Below are 10,120 nucleotides of genomic sequence, written 5' to 3'. Positions count from 1 at the left end.
AACAAAATAGCGTGGGGCTGGATGTGGGAATTTTCTTTGTGGAAGATGATTATATTTACTGCAAATAGGGTAGCGAAGGAAGAATTCTCTGTTCTTTGTATATGATAAAATAAAAGAGAAGTCATTTGAAAACTAATGGGAGGGGAGCTAATTTTAATGTTGGGTAGAGTTTGCTCTGTGATTGATGTCTGTGCCTTTTGAGGCCGTGTGGGTTTTTGAAAGATGGAATTCTAAATTCTGTGCTTGTTTTCTCTTGTTTCACTCCATTTTACCCTCTGTGTTGAGTTTCCAGAAAATAAGTTATAAAAGGCGTGTCTGATTAGGTGAAAGTTCTGTTGAACTATATTTACTGTGCTTGCAATTGACAAATACCTTTTTTTCTTTTTCTTTTTTTTTTTTTTTAAATAGGATGCAGGACAGAAGAGATTTGGTGCTATTTCCTGTAATATTTGTGGAATGCTTTACACTGCATCAAATCCAGAGGATGAAACTCAACATCTGCTCTTTCATAACCAGTTCATAAGTGCTGTAAAATATGTGGTAAGAAAACCTTATCTTTTTAAAGACATAAGAATTATCTTTTATTTGCTGTGTACTAGTTACAATTCATATTAAATTAAGTCATGTTTTAATAGATTAGTATCACAGTAGGCCATGAATAATCCACTTTGGGAAATAAATCTTTTTAAGAGCCATGGTAGACATGTTATATGTAATGTATAAAAAATATTTAGTAGGATAGTGGTGTTTCATTGCCGTTGTATTCTTTCTGTTACAATTCCTTTATCTTTGAGGGGGTGGTGGTGGTGATAGGAAGACAAAGGAATGCCATTGTTCTGAGAATGCTAAAATACAGGTTTCAGTACAACTGGTGTTTGCAGTGGTTGGCTTAATAGTCAGATAAAGAGCTGATTGTACTGTTTTTGTAATTGTGTGATCTTAGATGACTTTTAAATTACTTTTTCTTAATCACTTGTAATTTGAAGAGAGACTGCCTAGGAATCTAGCTGATACAACTTCATAGTATATTGAAACTTTACTGAATTTATAGTGTGATTGTAGTCTTTAAATATAAAGTCCAAACTATTACTTCATAACTTCATTATATGTACTGTATCTGAGTATCTCTCTCATATTAAAGCTCAGATTTGAAAAATTTTGTACAATTTAAAGTATATTGTAAAAATCAGCTAGCTACTTCACACTAACTGATATTGCAAGACTTACAGGAAATATCTGTTCAAATGTCTGAAATCCAGAATAGAATCCACAAAGTCTGTTTTCTTTATCACACATGTTACCTTCAGTACTCTACACTCGAGTAGATAAGACCTCCAGGATAACTGAACTGAGGCCACCAATTCATTTCATGTAGGTACCAAATGGCTGTTGGGCTACTCTTAAATCTCAAGCTCAATTTTATCCCACTGTTTACAAATATAAAGATGTATCTTCATAGCTGAAGTGTTTGAAATCATCTGGTAAATAGTTCTGGTATTTGTTCTGTTCTTGGTTAGTTTTTGCTGAATAATCCAGACATCTTGAAAGATCTCTTCTGATACACATTAGCTACGTTGTAGGGTGAGACTGGGCAGAAAGTGTGATGGAATGCAGTACATTATAATGGCAGCGTATCATACGTTTCCCCATTTTATTCCTGTTTGTCCTTTTCCCACCCCTGTCCCCCCCAGTACTTTCAGATCTTGAATGTTACCAAAGACGTAAACATAATTTACGGAAGAAGGTAGTGTTAGTTCTTTTGGACAGAAGCTGGCAGATGAGTTCAGTGGTTATTTAAAGCTGCTATGTTCACGTAGGTAGGAAGCTGTACTGAAGTTTGAATATTGTGAAAGTTGAAAGTGCTGAAATTTCTCACTTGTATGTACGTCTAGAGTAACAACATGATTAACGTAAAAGTGAAAGAGCAGACTGCCTTATACCAGTTGTAAATAACTATTTATAAAGTTAGGTATGCTTTTAATTTGAGAAAAACTTTTCCCTATTGTTTTCTTAGTTGCTGGGCATCTTTTTAAAACTTCACACAATGTGTACTCAAGCAAATTATTTGTATTGTCAGTTTAGTGAGTAAACAGTTCTATCTCTGAAATCTTTTAAGACTCTAGTTGTGTTTTGTGACATTGTAGATGGCTATAGAGCAATGATTTAGATGGTTATTCTATAACAGAAACTGTAGGGTAAGAGGCGAGGGAAGGAGTTTTATTTTAAATTCCCCTCTGATTTTTTTTTTTTTCCTCATAACAATTTGATTGACATTCTGTTTTCTGCATGGATAAGTAACTTTTGCCATGCTAAATAGATAAGTCTTTAACACTAGTCATTTGATTCATAGTGGTTCTTGGTTGATTGTATTTTGGTAATGTCTGTGATAGAAAGATCCTCACCTCCTCTTAGAAAATAATTTGAATTTTAGATAAGCCTTCTTGCCAGTGAATTAGTACACCAGATCTCTACTTGTTAATTCTTTGTCGTCCAGAAATGCCAGAAGAATGATTGCTAGTTATCTTAGTTTTGCTAGGAGGTTTCTAGTGGAGATTGTTGGGAGGATAGCTTGGAGGTATGATGCGCTTGGTTTCCAGATATTTGTATGTCACTATGTTGAAACTATAACTACCTTCCTTTTCCTGACAGAAAGTGTTAACTGGACAGTAGCATCATGGGATTAAAAAACATTATACTAGAGAAAGTCTTGGTAACTTCTTGGTTAAACTTTCTGGTCCAGGAGCATCTGGTCTTATTGACCTTGGTATGTTACTTTATTAGCTCTCCAGATATTCTTTTTTATGTAGTTAATGTATTTGGCATTATTGTTGATTTGGAGGCCATTCTAAGGTATCTTAGAAGCATTTTTCATTCTCTTGTCACTCACATTCTTCACGCCGTATGATGCAGTCCCAGTCTGACTTGAGAAGACTTTTCTCAGTTTTTCTCCCTTTTGAGTCTCTCATTACATGCCTAGTAGTTCTGTTGGTAATTCATTTCACAGAATCATGAAAAGAAAGCCTGTCATTAACATGCTAGAACTTCTTGCTGTGAACTGTGAAAATGGACTTTATTGTTAGTGTCTTGCCCACCTGCATGCAGCTGCTTTGTGGATTTTTTAAAAGTACTGAGTAACCAGAAGAAAGTTTGCATGTAAATAATAAATTGTTTACCATCTTCAACAAAATATAGTTTTGTTTGGGTTTTTTTTAAGGCCTATCTTGTTTCTTCTAGTAAAAATTTCTTCTTGGGTCTCTAGACATTCCATGATGCCCCTAGAAGTAGGACAGGCTAACAAGGAGATGGTATTGGGATACTTGTTTTGTCATGGATGGCTGATAGAGACAGTAAGAAAATTACAGGCCTTGTGTGGAGAGAGAAAGCTTGACAAGTTTAATGGCATTTTCTGAATTTGGGAACAGAAGATTGGCAAGGACTGATACAGGTTTTCTGAAGGGTGCCATTTGCTGTTAATAGGAGCATGCAAATTGAATAAGCAAGAAGATAAGGTGGTCAAGGATAGTACTGGAGTAGGAATAGATTAGTGAGGGAGATGTCCCCTACTGCAGACAAACGTAGGAATCTGTCTCACTATCCTTCTGGTTTCAGACATCTGAAAGTCTCCAGAAAAAATACACCATTCTAGCATGTGCGTGCATTGAGTGATGACATATAACATCAAGTGTTAACTCCAGTGGGATGGATAACTTTGTGGGATGGATATGTGGTTCAGTTTCATAAAATCCTCTAGCAGTGATACCACACAATATCAATTGTGTATCCTCTCTGTGATACCACATAGTATCAATTTAGTATTTCTGCAAAATTTTTCTAAGAGCAAGACATTATTTTTAGTGATGTTTTTAAGTTGCAAAGCCAAATACTTAAGTTAGGAAATGCCTGTGGATTCAGGTGCCTAATGTAAATGCAGTTAATGTGTTTGTATTTCAAGCTCATCCTCTTAGTTAAGAATACCTTGAGCTGAAGAAAGTGCAAGAAGCTGTTATTTGGGCTAATGTCTAATCTGATAAGTTTTAAATAGCTATTCTGCTGTAATTGCATCCAAGCGCATCTGTGAGGTTCTTATGCTTTTCAGATTAAAAAAAAAAAAAAAAGCAACATTTAACTTCTTGGAGCCTAAGGTTAGTAGAATGTCGGGACTGAAGATGATGATGAACTTCATGTCATCTTAGAAAGATTTGCATTGTCTTGATTTGCATTAATTCCAAAAGTGATACATCTGTACAATATAAAACTTAATAATATTTCAAATAAAGTTCTTAACATTAGCTGTCTTCTGTAAGAATCTTAGTTTTAACAGAGGGTAGTGTTTGATAGTTATATCCAAGGATCTTAATGTACTCTACAGTCAAAACTTCATTCTCAATATTAAACTCGTGGGAAAGAGAGGCAGAATATCTGTAACTTGATTGAAGAGTCAGGAAGAAGAATGCAGTAGACCATTTCCCTGCTACGAATTATCAGGGGTGAAAGGGCACAAAATTTCATACTATACTTAATTATTAGGGGAAAATTTCACAAATGTGAAAGAATTAAACAGTATTAACCACATTTTCCTCACTACCTCAATATCTTTGAGGAAAAAACGGTGTAAGAAAAAACCACCACCGACTTCCATGTATTTGTATTCATTTGGGAAATAGGGAGTACAGATAAGCCAGAACTGATGTATACAGAAAAATACCAGGTTTGCTGTCCCATTTCCTGCTCTTACATAAGAACTTTTAAAACATGAGGACATGCATGGGAAGCAGTCTGTTGTGTCTTCTAATTTTCGTTTTTTAAAGGCAAATCTACATCAGATACTATTTTAAACTGTGAGCAGAACATGGTTCATGTGAAATTGAGTGCTGAACATTTCAGCTACAGTGCTATTAATATTGGAGCCATCTTTCCAATTGTATTCTACATCATTCATTACGTACATGTATAATATCCAGTGAAAGCAGTGTACTACACAGTGTAGTTGTAATTACTGTGTGTACTATTTCACGATGCAGTAGCAACTGCTTGTCTGTATTGCACTTTTTTGAATGATTTCTTTCTTTTGTAATTCTATTGCCATTGCACCTTAATAAGCAAGCAGAAGCAATCTTGAATCTTGTTTGAATTGGGAGGAAAAGTTAGAGGTAGATTAAAAAGTGAGTTAACTGTTCATCGCAGAGTTGCCGTATGTTCTCAAACTATTAAAAATACCTTAGGATAAATAGCCGTAACATGGAGGGGAGGAGGGTATTGCAACAGTTACTGCACACCAATGGGGCTCTGTACAGCACCAGTCTGCCCAGCTGTGGTGATTAGGCTATATGTGCCTTGCTGCTGCTGGCTATTGGTAATCCGTTGTTGATCATGGACTTCCAGTATCAGGGAGGAGTGGTATAATGTTTTTTTACTCCTTCAGGCCTTGCAGAACATGTATCCTGGTGGGAACAATAGCTTTCCTTTTAAGTTCTTCGGTTATCACAAGCAATGCATAACCAATGCTTGGGCATCTCATTCAACAGTAAAAAAGTCTTAATGCCCTGAAGTAATGTCAGTTAAAAGGAAAGGAAAAGCAAATTTTCTGACATCGCAGAAGAATATTATAAAGTATATTGCAGACATAATGCTTTTGTTTCTTACTGTAGTAAGGTGTTCTTGCCATCTGTCTGAGTTAAGGAGTGCTACTTTACTTCTCAGTGATTGAAACAAAATACAACAGTCTGCAAGGTGTTTCAATAGTTTTAAAGTAGTGGGGTTTTGTTAAAAAAACCCAAATTAATAGGTGTGTTAAGGGAAATCATCTGCAGACCACATGCAAGGTACTGGTATTAAAGCATATTTTGTGTATTGTAGATATCTAACAGGATCAGTCCCAGTTGAAGCTATAGCACATTTTCCTTAACAGCTTTGATGTTAGAATATGAAAGAGCTGTGACCCATCTTGTGCATTACTTCCATTTGTCTGGTTTAAAGGAAGCACAGTTCACTCCTTACCAAGACTGAACAATAAGAATACAGAAGATGCAGATGCTTATGTGAAATGTTATGTTTTGAAACTCTTAGAGCTGCTTCAATAACAAAGGAATATGACTTTAAAATGTCCTCTCTGATGTAAACCAGATGAACTAAAAATCTTGGATGAGCTTAGGGTTTGCAGAAACTTTTTGGAAAGCTTCATCTAAAAGATGTATTTCTGAATAAATGCCAAAATACTTCAATTTAGAAACTACGTCTCCCGTGAATATGATTAATCGCCATATTATACTAATCACTAAAGCAAATTAATAGGTGGACAGAAATGAAAATAATGAGTTCTAAGTATTAGAGAGTCAATTATTGCATTTTTATGGAATTATTTTTAGACTTCTGCTAATACACTGTTGCTTAAAAGTATAACAGCAGTAAGCTGTTCAGAAACATTTTCTTTCATCAGATTTCATTTTGGTGGAAATACCTGGCTATTACGTTATAACAAAATATCTTAACCTAAAATTTAGGGTTGAATTTTCTGCATTAGGCCTGAAACATTCTGGATGCTGTAATGGTAGGATTATCAACCACATTGCATTTATCTGCTGAGTTGTAGTAACGGTTGGTTTAAAATAGGCTATAGAAAGCTTTTGCAAGGCAAGCAGGTAGCCAAAAGGCAGCAAAAGACAAAAAATGGAGAGAGGATGGTATCTGAGACTGGAGCGTAGTAATCCTTGCCTGAATTTTTCAACACCTTTTCTAGCAGTCTCAAAAGGCATGTCACAGTCCCACAAATTGCACTTCTCTGCTTACCTCAATATTGTGACACTGCTGTTTACTGCCCTTTGTGTTCAGACCGTAATATATATAAATTCAAATAGGATCTTCATTTGTGTTGGTATTTAGTGCTGCTAGTACTGAGAAGAAAAGCAGGCAGGATTGAAATGGTGTCTGTGTTGCAACCATTGCCATGCTGGGTGCTAAACTCACACTTAAATAGTTCTAGGGCTACCAGCAAGTAGATAAATTTCTAAAATCATTCTCTTCATGTCTTGTTTGGGATAAGCGAGTAAAATCAGCATGATTAAAATAACATACAGATCAAGTATTATAACACTTAAGTTTATCTTTTTTTTATGGTAGTATATATGGCATTCATTCAGTGCCAATTTCCATTGTTTGGTCTTTAGTTGAACGTTATTTTATGGAAAGGTACAGATTTCAATGAGAATTATTCCATCAATATTGTTTCTTCAAAGGCTTTTTTATTTAAAGTTGCTTTGAGTAAGACTTGTAGATGAGCCTTTTTAGTGGCTGAAGTTACTTCTGCATTCAGTATTTTTAGGTCCCATCAAAGCAACCTGAGTTCTAATATCTACCAGTCCCATCTTACTAGATTTAAGTGGCTTTTTTGTTTTGTTTTTTTCCATGCAGGTACTGCTCATTATTCACCACGAGTGTGGATCTGAAGAAGAGTTAATTACCTCTATTTTTTTGAGTATGTTTATACTTCAGATACACACAACGTAGCCTCCTTACCCATTAGATTCTTAGAAGGTAGTTATAAAGTTTTTTCTAGTATCCTTCTTGTGGCTTTAACAGTTATGATCAGTAACAAAATAAACTATTCCTTACATTTTGGGCAACTGCATGCCAATCAGTTCACTTAGAACCTCCTGGAGGTCTTTCGCATGCCAAACTTTAAAACTGAGTGTGTATTTGTGGAGGTAACTATGTTAAAAAGAAATCTTTTATTAAAACTTAGGGTTTTTCCCATTCACTGGACTTCGGAAAATAAATATTATGTAGGTTTGGAAATCAGTTATGTGAGCCGAGTTTGCTACTTCTATTTTAAAATTCAGTTTGCACTGCAGTCCTGGGGGAAAAAAATCTAGTTGGGAAATTATAAGACACTTTCACAAATTGTTTCTAGATATAGTTAGGCTATTGTATAAATTATTGTATAAATAAGATCATATTATATCTGTCGTGCTCATTTTAAAAAGCTAGCTGAAGTTTCCTTCTCTAGCAAAGCAACTGCTAAATAGTGTGAAGTCTCTCCATAAGTTCAGTGTCTAGAACAATAACGTGCAGTTTCTGTTTGTAAAAGTACATCTTGTGTATGGTTTAGATAAGTATTTGTTTTATTTAGGGTTGGAAAAAGGAGAGAATTTTGGCTGAATATCCTGATGGAAAGATAATAATGGTTCTTCCTGATGACCCAAAGTATGCACTTAAAAAGGTATGGTGACAAGGACTGGACTTCTATATCTTACCTTGTTTGATATTTTAATATAAGTAATGAGAATGTTCATAGAAAGTTTGTGTAATTTATGTATGAGCAGTTGAAGTTGGAATCAAAACCGCGGTGGTTCTGTAGCTTTTTCCACAAACAGGTCAGACATCTCACTCTTACGCATTGCTGCTCTCTTCATAGAGAGGATGGGTCTGAGCAGGAGTGGAAGGCAGGGCTGAGAACAGCATCAACCAGCTGATTTTCTACATTTTTTTAATATACTTGCTGAATGTCTGCCAGATACTTTACGTAATATAAACTTCCTACTATATTTTAAAAACCTGAAATGTGTTGACAGTATTACACAGCATGAATATGGCACCATTCTCTAAACAATTTTTGGATAAAACCAGATTTAGGTGGAGAGTGGCCTCGAAGTCACGTAGTCCATTCCCATGTCCAAAGCAGGATCAGCTCTGGTTGATGCATCTGACAACTTTCTAGAACTTCTACCACTGGAGGTTTTTCTAACCTTTCCGGACTCTGTTACAGTGCTTCGCTATCTGCAACATTAGGATGTTTTCCCTAAACATCCAACAGAATCTCTGTACTGAAATTTAAGCTTATTTGTGCAAATCACACTGCCATAGCTGTAGAAAACATCCTTCTTTTCCTCTTTGCAACAGCTTTTTTGTGCCTGAACAAACTCTGATCGTTTCACCTGAAGAAGATTGACAGGATGTGCTGTTTTCTGTTTTTTAGTTTATACTCCTAAAGAATGTTTTATAGAGCTCTGATCATTGTCATACTATCGTCTATATTATTTCCATTTATGCCATGTCTCATGTCTCTTTTGAAACTCTTTTATCTAAAACTGGGCACAGTACACTAGCGGAGACTTAGAGCAGCAGGGTACTTTGGCTGGCTAGCCTGTGTTCATACATCTTAATATGTCATTACATTTGTTTTTTCAGTAGTATGGCACTGATTCTGTTTAGCTGGGGACTAATAGGTACTTTTTTACAGTACCACCATTGCAGGATCACAGAATGGTTGAGGTTGGAAGGGACCTCTGGAGGCTGAATTGATGCCCAAGATGGCTCTTTCTGATGGTGTGACTGTAGTGGGTTTTCTTTAGCCCTACACAGAATTTTTTAAGTTACTGAATTGAAAAGAAACTACAAATTTTCTTTTTACAATATTTAATGCAGATAAGTTTATTTATTAAGTTTTGTTTCTCTGGTGGTATTATCTTAATTTTAGTACATTCATTGCACGTTGATTTTTTACTAAAATGGCTGAAGAAAAAATTACTTAAAATACCTAAGTGGTGCAGAGGAAAGGAAGACTGTAGCAAATGAAGTCATTTAGGAAAGAGTTCTCTGTAGTTCTGTGTGGTTAAATTTGAGAGAATCTACAATTGTCACCAGTGTGGATGACTGGCTTCAAGAATGGTTACTCAGTGTTTCAAATTGGCTAATTGGACTTGTCATTAAAAGACTGGTACCTGAAGGTTAGGTGAGAAAGTAGAGAGTAACTGATACCATGCCTTTTGAAAGTTATTTTAAAAGCGTTTTTTAACACAACTTTCATTTGATCAGTACTAACTTCATATATTCATAGTATCAATAATTCTAGTTTTGCTTTACTAATGTAACTACAACATGCATTAAAGAAGCTTGTGCCATTTAATGCACCATATAGGAAAGGCCACCTTATTTCTGTCTCATATGAGATGATAGAGGGATGGTAGAGGCTGTTTCAATGCCTGTTGTAGGTACAAGAATCCCCCAGTAAAATCTCAGCTCATGCATAAGCTTTTGTTTACATTCATGCTGGAGTTTATATATTTCTTCTAAACATGCTAATATTAAACAAAATTTTATTTTTAGTTTCAGTTACTCTTTGCAA

The 10,120-nt window shown here is 35.3% G+C and overlaps 1 protein-coding gene across 1 annotated transcript in view; it reads left to right on the top strand.

Annotated features, from left to right (window-relative positions):
* Nucleotides 1-10,120, top strand: part of ESCO1 (establishment of sister chromatid cohesion N-acetyltransferase 1) — a 31,326-nt gene that overhangs the window by 16,343 nt on the left and 4,863 nt on the right. Inside the window, exons 7-8 of the mRNA XM_009572905.1 lie at nucleotides 409-540; nucleotides 8,126-8,215. Coding sequence (XP_009571200.1) covers nucleotides 409-540; nucleotides 8,126-8,215 — 222 coding nt within the window. The remainder of the gene's footprint in view (nucleotides 1-408; nucleotides 541-8,125; nucleotides 8,216-10,120) is intronic.

This window comes from Fulmarus glacialis, unplaced genomic scaffold (assembly GCF_000690835.1).
Source record: "Fulmarus glacialis isolate BGI_N327 unplaced genomic scaffold, ASM69083v1 scaffold9842, whole genome shotgun sequence".
In the NCBI taxonomy this organism is placed as follows: Eukaryota; Metazoa; Chordata; class Aves; order Procellariiformes; family Procellariidae; genus Fulmarus; species Fulmarus glacialis.
This window is presented reverse-complemented; position numbering and strand designations above follow the sequence as displayed.